Genomic DNA, 16527 nt, shown 5'->3' with positions numbered 1-16527 from the left:
ATATTTTTATTTATTATTGTAACTATAAATTTGTGAATTAATAGAAACTGATTTAAAATTTTACCAGAATAATATTAATATTAAAGTAGTCAGGGTATAGAGAAAATAAATTATATATATTATTATATAATGTTTTTTAACTGTTTATCACACTATTTTTATATCTATATATACTTTATAAAGTTCAATTTAACAATATGTTTAATAAGTTAATAATAATAATTTAAAACCAAAGTATTAAAAAAACTTATTAAGTTAATATAATGTAGTAAAATAAGGTAATGTTAATTTCTAGGAATTTTTAAATTTAAATCTTTTCATCTTTAATTGAATTAAGACTTCAAATTCTTTTACTTTTTTTAAATATAAATCTTATAAAATATGATTTGGAATCAACTATTTTCAAAATGTTATCTGTGTGAGTTTCATCCCCTTTATTTACATTATGTGTTATATTAGGTATGTTTATTATCATTGTTTTATTTAGCTATTAGAATTTCTTTAGATAATATACTTTCATCATGAATTTCACAATTTTATTTATACTTAATATTGTTTTTATTTTTATAGTCATTATAATATTGTTTTATGATTTCTTCATGTGATCGCAGTTTTATATTAATCTGCATCTATCATGCCTATGAATCTTTCAAGTATATTTTAAAAATGTTTTTACATGATCTAACAAAGTCATATTGATGTTTATGATTATTGCGTTCAAAATATGTGAATTCCCTTTGTATTCTACATTCACTTGTGCTTTACCTATTACTTGTATCATCTTTCCATTGTAACCTGATAACTTTATGTTGGACTTCATAATATTTTTAATACCTGTTTTCTCAATCATGTATTCATGTAGAATTAAAACATTTATTAAAAACTTAATTATAATGTAGTTAAAAAAAATTATCATTTGCCTAAAAATTTATTAAAAATATAGTTATCATAAGGAAAGAAATTAAACTCCTCTTTATTTATAGAAAATCTCAGTTATTGAAGATTCACAAATTGTATTATCTCCTCATCCAATCCCCAGTTCCAGTGAGGTGTTTACTTTGTATGATGAGGTATTTAATTTAAATACGAATTATATGATAACTTTTGAAGAAAATAAATTAGGACATTTAAATATTTCCAACATTTATTGATTAACTTAATAATAATGTAGCTAAGAATAAAATGACCATTTGGCTGAAATTATATTAAAAATAGTTTTTCATAAGTAAACAAATTATACTCTTTATTTATAGCAAATCTCCAATATTGAAGATTCACAAATTGTATTATCTCCTCATCCAATCCCCGGTTCTATTGAGGCACTTACTTTGCATGAGGCATTATATTTAAATAAAATTTATATAATGACTTTTGAAGGGAATAAATTATGAGGATATTCAAAGTCCAAGTCTTATCCAGCTATACAAAAAAAAGGAACCAAATGACCCTTTTCACTTTATATTATTTAGGATGACAAATATTTTTATAAATTTCATAATTGCTGTAGGCCCTTGTCAGCCATGTACAAATAAATTTCAATATCCTGTTACTAACAAGAGGTTTTAAATAATATTTATTTTCATTATTTTTACCCATCCATTATTTCTATACCAATATATTTTTTTTTACTTTTTAAACAGGAGCATGAATATAACCTATTATAGAAAGGTTAATATAGATGGTTCCCTTAACCCCAGAAATTGGCTATCTTATAGCACTACTTTAGACAAAGTCTTTTGTCTATATTGTATTATGTTTGGTGGCCCTAAGTCCAATACTTTTTGCACTCAACATGGGGTAAATAATTGGAAAAACATAAAGCGTGACTTAGAGAGACACGAAGCATCTTCTCTTCATAAAGATTGTGAATATGCAAACATGACTTGGCTTGCAAATAAACGCATTCAAGATCATTTCAAATAAGCTTGATATAATCATGGAAAATCGTAATATAGTTCATAATATTATCAATGCCATTATGTACCTTATAAAATGTAATATAGCCTTTTGGGGTTCTAATTCGAATGAAGGTAATTTTATGTGTCTCATAAAATTAATGACAAAAACGGTTCCAACTTTACGTGCATACATGGATAACAACGAAAAATTGCGGAGAAAAAAATCAGATAAAATTTCGAGACCTTATATAAATTTACTGTCATATGGCCACGTGAAAAAAATAACTGAAATTATTAAGATAAAAATAACAAAAGGCATTATTCAAACAATTAAAGAGAATCGTGCCTATAGCATCATATTAGATGGAACATATGATGTGTCTAAAAAAGAATGCATAGCTTTGCTTGTACGGTATATAGAAGATGATCTGCATCCACATCCTGTAGAAAGGATCATACATGTTTTTACAACATCAGAAACCACTGGGGAAAATATAAAAAAACATGTTTTTTCTAAGTTTAATGATCTTGGTCTTCCTCTTGATTATTTGGTTGGACAAAGTATGGATGGTGCAGGGAATATGAGAGGAGTATACAAAGGAATGCAGGCTTTAATATTGAAAGTGGCTCCAAAAGCCATCTATATTTGGTGCCATGCACATCGGCTAAATTTAGTAGTTGCTCATGTTTGTGGATGCAAAATTGAAATGAAAAAGGCAATGGGAATATTAGATGAGTTATATAATTTTATGAATGGAGTTAGACGTCAAGGTGTGTTTGTTAAATATCAAATGAGAAAGTCCAAGAAATCTCTTAAAAGAATTAAAAACACAACAAGGTAAATAAAATATTTTTAATGAAACTTGAAACTTATATATTTTCAGAAATTGGTCATCATCCTACAAATCTGTAGAAATCTTTTTAGATGTTTATGAACATATTTTAGCATCATTAGTTGAATTAAAAGATTCTAATGACCCAAGCACCTCTTCCATTGCCGATGGGTTATTATCAAGAATTAAAGATGAAAATTTTATATTAAGTCTTTTTATTTTGAAAGAAATATTGAAATGTACACATGAGGCTTGTATTGAAATGCAGGCAGTTGGTAATGATTTGGCTTTGGTAACCAAATTAATACAACATACAAAAAATAAATTACAAAAACTAAAAGGTTAATATTAGTTACTATTTCTATAAATAATTTAAAAATATAGCTAATGGAGACAATATATTTTTAAAATTACATTCCTTATCTAATAGTTTTTTGAAAAAGAATAATGTAATAACTGATTTGTATAATATGAAATCAATATTCAAATTGGATCAAACAGAATTCAATAATTATGTTGAACAAAAAAAAAACAAGTTGAATAAATTAAAAAAATTTAAATTATTATTTATTATTATAGATATAGAATGGAAATATTTTTCCCTGTTCTAAATGCAATAATTAATCACCTAAATGATCGATTTAATTATGATTGTTTAAATTTTTTATCACAGATATCCATTTTTACTCCCGCTGGAATTATGGATAATGAAAAAATAGAAGGATGGCAAATATCCAAAATTTGTAATACTTATCAATTGGATGTCCAAAACATTGTTGATGAATATAATGATTTTCGCTCTTTATATTTGGAGTCTCAATCAATCATTTTTTGCGAAGATCTTTTAAAAGTTAAAAAGAATGACGCGTTATATATTGATGAAAGTAATTTATTGATATTTTATTTGTAATTGTATAATTAAAGGTATTGCAAACGATCAAATTACCAAAGAAAATATCAACAGCGAAATCATGACCAAAATAAAAAAATGGATAAAATTTTCTTTTATATTACCATACCGACTTTTAAATCAATTAAATTCTTATTCAAATTTAAATTTATTATATAAATATTTATTAACCCTTCCTACAACTTCCTGTTCAGCCGAAAGAGCCATGAGTAAAGTAAAAATTAACAAAACTCGAATGCGGAATAAAATTTCGGACATTTTTGGAAAATTTACTGTTAATATCCAGCGAAATTGATGTTTTTGAAAAATTTACAATTGATGATATTATAACACAATTTGCTTTAACATCAATAAGGTTATCCAAATTATTAATAAAATAATTAATGTATCTTTTTCACAGCGAATATATAGGCTTTTAAATAATGTATATTTAATTTAACATTTTATAATTTCAATGCAAAATATACTATAATTCATTTTATTCTAATATTTTATATAATAGCTCTATACAATACATGTTTTTAATTATGTGGAATCAAGCTAAATATACCTCTTTAAATTTATTCGTCTACAATATTTTAGATCTTTTTCATAGAAATATTAATATGTTATCTCATTTAATTCACTTATATATATTTTATGAAAATAAAGTGAATACCAAATTATGAAAAGATTGCATTATTTAAATAAAAGTTCATTATCACTTACAAATTTTTAAATTTTTTTTCCCTAAATAGGCTTGAAAGATTGTAAATAGAATTATGTTGTAAGGTTATAAATGGTGGCAGATAAGATTTTTTAAATAAAATCACTATACCATCGTAGGTCTGTAAATTTCGCGGCCGAAGGCCGCAGGATTTTTTTTAGGTGGGTATGGGTAGATTTTGGAGGGGTTTGCCTCCATCAAATTTTCTGCCATGTAGACGCTGCCTCAACTTAAGGTATGCAACGGAGTTGCCAACTAAAAGGTTATCCCAGTCCTTCTGCATGAAGGAGGATCGACTAATGAGAGAGACTTATGTAGATCAATTGCCTGCAGAACTAAGGGGTCAGGATGTTTTGTGATTGTATGTATGATGGGCTCGCAAGACATGAGAGAGGATATGAACGCATAACGAAAAGGGAAGGCGACCTTACGCCAATGCCGTCAGATTTGGTTGATAAAGCCTGTAAGTAACCAAGATAGGTCACCATTATTGTGGATAAAGGGTGAAGGTAGGATTTAGAAACGCTCTACGCCTTAGAGAGTTATGGCTTTCGAAAAGTCTATTTTAATTAGGATATCGTCGGGGTAGTGGTGTAACTCAATATTTTAGCCTGAAAAATATAGCATAAGCCTTGAGATTTCGATAATAGATGTCCAAACCTTTGTTCCTTCTACAAACAAAATCTTCAGGCTTGCGTTATATTATTCTGGATGAAATACTGAGTTAGCCGTTTTTAAAAGTCGGCTCAAAACGAGCCGTTTAACAACACTACGTCGGGGTCTGTTTTTAGATACATCCGGGTCATAAGGGATACTTCACATTCACCTTTTAAGTTTAATCCTAATTGATTCGGGCATGATTGGATATTGTGAACAATATTCTGCTTACTACTAGCTAGGATTTTAATCGGCCCATTTGTTCACCAATAGCGATAGGGCGAATATCTTTATATATTTATGGAGAGCGATGAGTTAAATTCCGCATAGGAGTTGAATAATTGCTGGTGGTATGCCTCCAGTAAGCATACGGTTGATAAGTTCGGTAATCGCATTGTTAGGGGATGTAAAGCGCGGTTAGATCCTTTATGAATAGGGCGAAACCCATTAAACTCAGGTGAGGAATCGCGTTTGAAGGAGAAAATAGTCTTTCCAACGTCGCATATGGTATAAATGGCCGCGATTAAGCTTCATGGTAATACGGTTTTTCATCCTTAAGATCGTGTGAATGGTGTTTTAGGAGAAGAGCTTGATAAGTTAGTTTATCGTAGGGAGCGACCTTATTGTCAGAGATTGCCAGACGTATTACGGATTTATCATTCAGGTTATACAGTTTTTTAGATATTAACCTGGCCTTGATGAGCAGGTAATTATTGTGATTTTTATTTATCTGTGTCACCCGCCTTAAAAGATGTGGAAACATGATTAATGGGTTAGGAATAGATTTTTGCATCCTTAATTTGCTGTGCCAGGTAATATGTGTGTTTTTTATGTTAAAATGTGGAGTCATTTTTTATGATAAATTGCTGAGTCATATTATTTTTGATGATGAATATTTTTTTGATTATTTTGCGCAATCATTCTTTTAATATATTATTATTTAAAATGGATTTATATAAAAAATTGTTTTTAGATTAATGATTTATTTAATCTATATATATTATTTTTATAATGAATATAAAAGGGGAAAAAAAACAAAATAAAATCATTATAGTAGTCCTTATTCGTCTTTGCAAGTTTGTTGTAGGACTTCTAGGCTATTGAAAAGCGCACAAAAAGGGGTGAAAGAAAAATACAAAGGAATTAATATATTTAAAATCTATTTATAAGGTAATAATTTTTTGATTTTAAAAATTAATATTTGGCAGCCAGGACTGATGTACGATTCACTGTAGGAAATAAAATTTGTAATAACGTATTAATATAAAGGCCATAGCATGTTTACATCAGAGATAATTCGAGGATTAATATAAAACCGTAAGGACTGGTTTGCATAAGCGCAAATTGGAGGATTAATATAAAGGTCATAAGGGCAGGTTTGCATTAGCGCAAATTCGAGGATTGTATTTGCATAAATTGAAGGATTCCGGGTACACGGAAGTGTATGTCCATTTTTTTCAAAACACCTGTTACACGGAAGTACTTTCCATTTTTTCCAAAACATCTGTTACACGGAAGTACTTCCCATTTTTTTCCAAGACACCTTTTACATGGAAGTGCTGCCCATTTTTTCAGATATAATGTTACACGGAATTGGCGCTAATTATTGTCATATATAAACATATAAATTGTGGGTGTATATGTGCATCACTGGATTAATTACGCTATTAATACTATCCTATCTGTTGACTTTATAAATAACGAAAATTTTTATTTTGAAATTGATCATAATTTTTTTATACTTGCCGGGATGAAAAGTTTAAAATTTGTTAAATACTGGGAGATACAATAAAATACCTTGCCCATCAAAGATTTTGAAAAGCTGGCCAATTATGAAGATATTGAGTTGAAAAGTTGTTCGAGATATCATATGATGATTCGCCGATCACAGTCATTGGTCAAGTTAGTAATTGTAAGATTAAATATTTTAATGCGATTAAATATTTAGATTTTTTTTTGGAAGGGGAAGGACCACCTTTATGTGGTCAGACTGGATCAAAGAATTTAAAATTTAATTCAACTTTGATATTAACACTATTAATAAGCTAGATAAGTGATAGGAAATTTTTTTAACTTTTGTCAATCCTTGTAAAAATAATGATAAAATTTATAAAGATAAAATAGTTATTCAGTCGATATTTACAGAAAAAGGGTGTGTTGAAGCGAGTTTTGATATTAATATATTAATTAAAAGGTTCAATTGTGTTTTTAATAGTAAAATTGGCAAAGTTAAAAATTTACAAATAGCTAATTTGTTAAAGGATGATCTTAAACCAAGATTTTTTGAAGGCCAGGAGAGTGCCTTTTGAATTAGAAGAAGAATTAGAGGTCACAATAGAACAATGGCTTTGACAGGGTATAATAACCTCTGTTAGATTTTCTCAATGGGCCACTCCTTTAGTATTGGTTAAAAAAAAGATAATGGGTTGAGAGTTTGTGCTGATTTTAGAGTCACTGTAAATCCACAATTAGAAAGGTTTGAATATCCTCTTACAAGAATAGGTGACATAATTGCTAAAGTAGGAAATGGAAATTATCGAAAATAGATTTTTCCTCGGCATATTTGCAAATTCCTGTTTCTAAAGAAACATCCAAATTTTTGACCGTTTCAACCCACAAGGGTATTTTTCAATTTAGCAGGTTAACTTTTGGACTAACGGTGTCAACTGCTTATTTTCAAAGACCATGGACAAAGTTTTTCTGACATTAATGGGAGTATTTATTATTTAGATGATTTATTAATTTTTGGTAAGGATAAGGTAGATCATTTTAATAAATTAAGAAGAGTGTTTGAAAGAATGCTGGAATTTGGGTTGATTGGAAGTATTAAAAAAATTAAATTTTACAAAGATAGTACTAAATATTAAGGAATACAGCCAATCAAAGAAAAGATATATCCGATAAGTACCATGACTGAACTTAAGAATAAGGATAAATTGCATTCTTAGTTAGGTCTTATGAATTATATTCGAGATTTATAGAAGGTTTTTCTAAATTGGCATCTAATTTATATGAATTGCTTAAAAGAGGAATTTTATTGTGATATTAATGAAAGAGTTAGTTTTAGTGAAATTAAATAAAGATTATGCAATGCACCAATTCTTGCCCATTATGGTAGAAGTAAGAATTTGTTTATTTCAACTGATGCTTCTAATAAGGGCATGGGTGCAGTTTTGTTTCATGTTGAAGAAGATGGTCATAAAAGGCCAATTGAATTTATGTCCAAAGCATGTGGGCTGGTGCAGAAAAAAGATATTCTATTATTGAGAGAGAAGGATTATCGGTTGTTTTAGCTGTTAAGAAATGGAGGGAATATGTAATGGGGAGGAAATTTAAAATTTATACGGATCATAAACCTCTGGTTAATTTGTTTGGATCAGATCCGGTTAAACTTTACAATATGTCTCCAAAGTTACAGATTTTTGTTTAGCCGGATTTGATTTTGATATTTATTATAGGAGGGGTAAAGATCAAATTATTCCTGATGGTTTATCAAGGTTAATTAAGGAAGATGTAATTTGTTTTTTTAATGTTGATAATTATGAGAATGTTGTAATAAAAATTAATAATTTAGAGTTGACAAGAAAAGAAACTTTGATAGATTCAGAATTAATCAGAGTTAAGAAATTTGTTTTGAGTTGGAGACTATTCGCAGAGTATATAAGGCTTTGGGAGTTGTTGAGTATTAAGAATGATTGTATTTTTAAGGGAGAACAGATTGTTGTTCCTCAAAGTCTAAGAAAAGATTTTCTTGAGGGTCATATTTGGTTGTTTAGGATGTTAGATACGATGGAAAGATATTTTTGGTGGCCTGGAGTGAATAAAGATATTAAAGTAGCCTAAATTACCGAAAGTTAAACAAAATTATTGGGTACAACGGAACAAGACATGGTACCGAGTATATGTTGATTTTTTTGGTCCGATTAAAAATTTTTACGGATTAGTAATGATTGATGTGTGCTCTATCTGGCTGGAGATTATTAAGGTTAAGAACATTAATTTGTTTATCGCTATTATGGTTTTAAATAATATATTTTCCAAATTTGGTAATCCAGTAGAGTTGGTTTCCAGCAATGGACCAGCTTTTAGGTCATTTGATTTTAAAAACTTTTTAATAAAAAAAGGTATAACACATATTTGTACTCCTGCATACCATCCTTCTTCAGGTATGGCAGAAAAAATGGTACGCTCAACAAAAAATATGATTTATAAATTAGGTGGCTGGGATGATAAGTTATTAATAAATGTTTTATTAAATTATCGTAATACTAATTCGGTAACTAAATCATCCCCTTCTTTTATATTATTCGGAAGGGAATTGAGATGGAAGTGGAGCTTCTTAAAAGACAATGACTGTGATTGTAGACCTAAATTGAAAAGAATAAATTTTAGAGAGTTAACTTTAGGCAACTCTGTGTTTGTAAAAATGGGCAACAATCAAGAGTGGCGTGTGGGGATTGTCAGTGGGAGAATTAGTAATGTCATATAGAAGATTCAGTTAGATAATAAAATGTGATTGTTCACATAGATCAAATTAGAGGTTTTTAATTGAATTTTCATTTATTCATTAATATTCATTAAATTTTCAGTTAGATTTTATTTTTGTATTTTGCATATCAACAATATTTTTGTTGTTCAAATATATAGTATTATATATTTTTTAATATATATATAGTGTCCTCCTAGTTCCCTATTGTGTTAACATAAGGATATACTATTTTCTATATATTATATACAATGCAATATACGTTTTGTCCCAAGATATATAGCCCTCCTAGTTCCCTATTGTGTTAACATAATGATATACTATTTTTTATATATTATATACAATGCAATATACGTTTTGTCCCAAGATATATAGCCCTCCTAGTTCTCTATTTTATAAACATAATGATATACTCATATATATATATATAAAGTTCAATGTATTTTTTTTAATATATATATAGTCCTTATAATCCCATACTTGATCAACTTATAGATATAATTTTCCTAATATATATAGCCCTCATAGTTCCTCATTTTATTAACATAATGATGTACTATTTCCTATATATATTATGTCTAATATATATTTTTTTGAATATATATAGACAGTACTCCTAATTCCCTACTTAATCAATTTAATGATATAATTTTCCCAATTTATATATTCCTCCCTTTTATAAAAATTAGTGTGTACCCCTACTTTTTGTAATCATGATTGTATATAAAAATTAAAATACAACAACAAAAATTGTTAACATGATATATTATTTCCTTTTGTAGTATTAAATTAAAATATATTGTTAATAATGATTGCATCCAAAAAATGGAAAATATTTCCCTTAGCCATAAATGATAAGGATTCTCTATAATTTTTTTTATAGTTCCCTACTTTATTTTTACTTTCTCAAAGATTGATAAAGCATCATTTTGTTTGTACTTTTAATTGTATTATCTTTACTTAAGATATCTCTCGCTTGCCAAACTTCTTTCCCTACTTTCCCCAGTTTTTATATTATTATTTTTCAAGATTAATTCCCATTACATTTTTTCCCCGATACTAATATTTTTTGGAAGTGTTGCATGTTACATGTTTGTAACTATATATATACTTTTTCATTATAGAAGGTATATATTATAAAATTTAATCAGTTAACTTTTTTAAATAAAGAATCGTTTTAAATTCTTTTATTGAACTAAATCCCAACTAATTTCTATCAATTCTAACGTACAAGACAAGAGAACATCCCCCCTTGTCAACTTGGCTATTAATATGGATGTGTAGTTTTGGGGAAGAAGGCTGAGGAGAAGTCGCAGTGTTAGAATAAAGTGACAAACTCTTACAATAGAAGGACATAATGGGGAGGAAGATGTGATGTGAAAGTTAACATGGCTACCAGTTCATGAGTTAATCCAAGGATGGTCGGAGTGTGATATAAATGAATTAGTACGTAGACTAGAGATGAGAGACCGACAATATTTAAATGGGGAAATGCAGAGAGGAACAAGAGAGAATTCACGGGGAAGAAGAAGGGGAATGAGACAGGGTTTTGATTCGCGAGGAAGAAGGAATATGAATTTAAATTGTTATAATTGCGGGAGACAAGGACATATGGTGCGGGATTGTCGGGTTTTGAATGTGGAAAATTTAGACATATAGCCCCATAATGTCCGAGCAAACGAGAAAAATTGCGATGTGCGGGCTTCGAAAGATTAAAACACAATCAGAGACCTGCAGGCCCGACTTTAAGCCCGATCCGGGTACAAGGGCCAGGCCGTATTTTTAATTTTTAAAATAAAAACGGGCCGGGCTCTATTTTAAAAAAAAAAATTATACAAACATGAATTATTATATTCGTCAATTAGATATGGTTAAAATGATTATATATAGTTATGATTAATATCATGTTTGGTGAAAGTTAACACTAGCTAACACTCATAGTATTATCTATTACATAATATAATTATAGTTTTCCTGCCATGGAATAAATACGCAAAGGATTATACATTATTATATAACGTATGTTATATTTTTTATTAATTAAAATATCAGTTTTATTTTTTTTATAAATACAATTAATTTAATATATTCTCAAAATATTATTTAAACAAATCAATTTGTAATATACTAAATATCTGTTTAGAATATAAAAAAATAAAATTAGTGTTGTTAATAAGCTCGTTTTGAGCCGATTTTTCAAAACGGCTAACTCAGTTTTTATCCAGAAAAATATTATGCAAGCCTGAAAATTTTGCTCATAGAAGGAACAAGGGTCTAGACATATAGTAACGAAATTTATAAGCTTAGTCAATATTTTTCTGGAGAAAATATTGAGTTAGCCGTTTTTGAAAATCGGCTCAAAACGAGCCGTTTGACAACATTAGCTAATATGCTTGCTTATTAAATGATAATACTCGCCGAAAAATATGATAAAATACCAAATAGATGAATTTTTAGTACATACCAGGTCGAATATAATTTTAAAAAATTCCGAGCCGGTAAAAAAAATTTTTTTTTAAAATCCAGGCCGGGCCCCCAAAAATTTTTTTTAAAATATCCGAGTCGGGCCGGGCCTACAATTTTTAAACCCGGGAAGGGACGTAAAAAATTTTGAAAAAAAAAATCAGGGCCGGGCCGAAAATTTTTTAATTCGGGCCGTGCAAATGGTACCTCTGCATGTCCCTGGACACAATAAAGAGGAATGTAATATGGGAAATTATGACACCAGAGAGGGTTTTCCACAAAGATGAATGAATTAAAATACATCAAACGTGCGGACTATTGAGGATGAGAGAAATGAATGATCACTGTATCTAATGAAAAAACTCGAGGAGCTAAATATTGAGTGTTTTAGATGTCGGAAAAAGGGCATGTGGCTAAATGAGAGTATTGGTGACTATATGATGGCAATAAAAATACACGGGTCAAGATGAGGAGATTAAAAGAGATGGGCAAAGTGTGTTCTCATAAAAAAATAAAAATAGTGGGATGTGTAAATATGATACAAGAGGGACTAGTACATGACCCATGTTCGAAAGTAATGATAAATTATGGGAGTATGGTACCAATGTTATTTGACAGGGAGCGGCTATTTCGGTAATTGGATACGATAAATATCGGAGTATTTGGCTTGATGAGATGATTGAAAATGAAGGATTAAGAATACGGCAATTCGATGGATCACAAGTATCTGTAATTGGGAGAGTTGAAATAGAAGCAATGTTGGGATTAAGAGTGGAGATATTAGATTTATGGATTATCAATCGGAGGGTTAAAGCGGTGATGGGGTGGGACTGGACCACCCGAATAGGCGTGGTATAGATTTTGGAAAGTATTTGCATGGTGGGGCATGTTTGTACCTCTAACTCGACAAGATATGTATGGTAACATATCGGAGGATGCGTAGAAGCATTACCAGAATTTGGGACAGCGTGGAATAGAGAGAAAAGAGAGTGAAGGACAATCATATGGATAAGAGAAGAAACTACGAGTGATAGGGGTAAGAGGTCAGTATTCTTAGGAAGTGAGAGAATAAACGAAATTAATTCTAAGGGGGGAATAGGAGAGCATGATACTAAGTAGGAAACAGGGGGAAATAGTGTTAGGAGAGAAATAAGGGGCGGTAATATGGAGGCCTCGTTGAGGAATAATCGGGGGGGGGGGGGGGGGGTCATTGAGGAGTAATAGGGTGGACTTATTGGAGATCAATCGGAGAGAAATAGGGGTGCGTAATTCTAGGGGGGAATAAGGCCTGGAGAGAAATCGGGGGAAATAATTCTAAGAAAAAAGTAATTGGGTTTGGGAATATCAAAGAGAAATGTGAGTGACTGTTAAAGAGAAAATAGGGACGACCTGTAGAGGAAGATACGATGGGAATTTTTTTATAAAAATAGAGTTACCAGAGGTATGCACGGTGGAAATCGAAGAGATGGAGCGAAAAGGTAGAGGGAAAGCGCGTATTCGAGGGGTTGAGATGGAAATGAAGAAAAAGGATAGACGCAACGAAATTGCAGAGTGAAAAGATGGGAATGATTAAAGTGCAAGAAGTGCGGAATTATCAGGAAATTTTTAGCGAAAATTTGGTATGTCTCAGAGATTATGAAGTGGATATTAATGTGTGCCAAAATTTTGTGCGTTACGACGGCTACCGTTTGAATATAGGAAAGAAGTAGAAATGGAATTGGATCAATGGGTACAAAAAGGCATTGTCTGTCCTGTAGAATACAGCGAGTGGGCAACACCGCTAGTACCGGTAAAGAAGGCGAATAGAAAGCTTCGTCTATGAGCAGATTTTAGGGTTACATTGAATCCGGGGGTTGTGGAAGTGAAATATCCCTTACCGCGAATATAAAAAGTTATTCGCTAATTTGAAGTTTAGTATTTATCTTTCTAAAGTCGATTTTATAAATGCATACCTGCAGCTGCATGTAAAATAGGAGGTAAGGAAATTATTAACGATTCTACGCCTAAGGGATTGTTTGCATTTTGTAGATGGCCCTTTGGACTTAGTGTATCAGCTCCTATTTTCCAACGAACAATGATGGCCGTTTTTCAAGGAATGGAGGGAATTTTCTACTGACGATGTGTTTGTGACTGGAAGAACAGCCGAACAGCACAAAAAGAGGTTGGAGGAGGTGTTTAAGAGAAAGGGGGTTTGCGGACAGGCGTTCAAAAAAGTCTGAAGTGGTATATTTGGAGCACAAAATCAATGGAAAGGAGGTGAGGCCATTGAATCAAAACATGACTGGGATTATTATGCTGAGACCATATAATAAAGTGGAGGTGCAGACTTTTCTTGGAAAAGGTAAATTATTATCAGTGTTTGTGGAGGGTTTCGCGCAAATAGCAGCGCCGTTGTATAAATTGTTAAAGAAAGGAGAAAAATTTGAATGAAGGAATGAACAGGAGGCTTTTGAGGGGTTCAAATCTAGGATCAGAAGAAAACCAGTTCTAGTGTGATTTAATAATGATTTAGTATTGTTAGCCGTAGATGCGTCCAGTAAAGGTTTTGGAGCGTATTACATTGTGTAGACGACCTTGAGAGCTAAATGTTGTATTGTTCTGTAAATTAAAATTCACATAAGTAGAATGTGATAAAATTTATGTTGATAGTTTCTTTTTATAACTCCGTTAAATTAATAATTTTTTATGGCTAGTGTTTAAAAATAAAAGGTATAGTTGAAATATCGTTTACAATTTATATTTTGTTATATCTGTTTCAATAGATTCAAGCTCATCTATAATTAGCCCTGGATAAATTTACAGGTCAACAAAGGTAGAAAGCTTAAACTTATTTCCAGTGAGAATAGATCTTGCCAGAGAAAAAGTAGACTGATTCATTTAAAAAACAAAAATACCAGATTATATTCCAATAAGGATAAAATTTGATGAGATCTGAATGAAAATTCTTTTGAAGGATCTATTAAGCTTTTTTCAAAATAATGATTATTCTTAAATTTTTATATAATAAATATAATACAATCCTCCCACCCCTTACACCAGTTGAACGTGTTTTGGAAAATGAAGTGTTGAGTACCTTCTTGTTTATGATCAAAATTTTAGAAATCATTTGCTAAAAATTATTATAAAAATATCTTATATTATTATTTTTGCATATTTTTATTTATATTATATATAATTTTAAAATTTTCAAGTAACACGTTACTTTCTGAATAACCTGTAACGCGCATCACCTTTTTCACAAGTCGAGTTAATGAGTTTCTTTTTTGACAAAAGAAATAACGCATTTCTTCTTTGAAGTATAATTTATGGAACTACTTATATCTATCCAAAAAATTCTCAAATAAGAGCCACCCAGAAAAGTCCTATCCCATTTTAAGAAAATCTTAGAATTTATCAAATCAAATACATTTTAAATTTTTAGAACTGAATCTAGGGTTAAGAAGTATAAGCCTATTCCTAGATTCCAGCTCTTCTCCAATATCATAAATTTCTTTTCTATTGAAGATGAATGGTGGGCTGAATGAAAAACAAAATGCAATTCCATAGCTTTTTTTAAATATCAAGTCATTATATTTTATTAAAAAAAAATTTAATTATCAAGCAAAACCCAAATAACATTATGGATATTTTGAATTGTAAAAATTTGAATAGTCAATTTTTTTAAAAAATAATTGTAAATGTTATCAATTGAAAGAATTTTATGTATAATTATAATAAACCCTTTTCTAAAAACTATTTTATATATATAATAATGTTTTGATATTTAACATGAAACTTAAGTGCTATCACTAAATTATGTTATTAATAAGCCCAATATTTTTAAAAATGTTTGATTAAGATTTTAGTCAAGATAATATTATGAAACCTAAAGATGAGCAAAATTTGCAGGCTTATACAATATAATTTAGGCTAAAATCTTATTCAGGCCATTCCTAAAAATGAATCCAATTAAACTTTTTAACGACTTCTAAACAGTATCAATATAATAATATAGTTTGAGAACATTATAAGATAATATTTAAAAACAAAATATTGCTAGAGGAAATTTTACAAGTAAATATAAAAAATAGTTTTATTATTAATTGTTCTATTTTTTAAGTGGCTATAGCAAGTTTTTAACCAAAACAGTCATATGCATGAACTTTACAACCCCCATGGCTAATGTAGAGTTATACCCTTCCACTTATCAAATCAACAAAAAAAAGAAAATCAAAATTAGCATCTAAATAAAAACTACCCCTTTCAATGAAGCCATGGTATATATATCGTTTAAAAAAATGGTTTAAATTTGACACAGAAATAAATCAGCTCACACATCAACAGATTTTCTAAGCATATGCCAACCAGTATCAAAAAAAAATTGTATCTTTCCTATTATAAATAATCATAAATAAAATTCATTTCAAAAGGGTATATTCCTGTGTTATCAGAATTTATTAGATTATTAAAAAAAATGTGTGGTTTCATAATTCTGATGTAGATTTGAAAATAAAACAAAAAACAATAATTAAAAATTACAAATGGATCATGAAATTTATAAATTATTAAAGCGAATCTGGTTATAAACAACAATA

General features: G+C 29.6%; 1 protein-coding gene across 1 annotated transcript; it reads left to right on the top strand.

The window, feature by feature from the left end:
* Window positions 1-1936: 1936 nt before the first annotated feature.
* LOC135927045 (zinc finger MYM-type protein 1-like) lies at window positions 1937-3450 on the top strand. Its single transcript, XM_065462982.1, has 4 exons — window positions 1937-2736; window positions 2783-3072; window positions 3116-3266; window positions 3405-3450. The coding sequence occupies exons 1-4, from the start codon at window positions 1937-1939 to the stop codon at window positions 3448-3450; spliced, it is 1287 nt and encodes a 428-aa protein (XP_065319054.1).
* Window positions 3451-16527: the final 13077 nt, after the last annotated feature.

This window comes from Gordionus sp. m RMFG-2023, chromosome 3, assembly GCF_954871325.1.
Source record: "Gordionus sp. m RMFG-2023 chromosome 3, tfGorSpeb1-WG-v2, whole genome shotgun sequence".
NCBI classification, from domain to species: Eukaryota; Metazoa; Nematomorpha; class Gordioida; order Chordodea; family Parachordodidae; genus Gordionus; species Gordionus sp. m RMFG-2023.
Note: the sequence above shows the minus strand (reverse complement) of the source record. Positions and strands in the feature narration are given on the sequence as shown.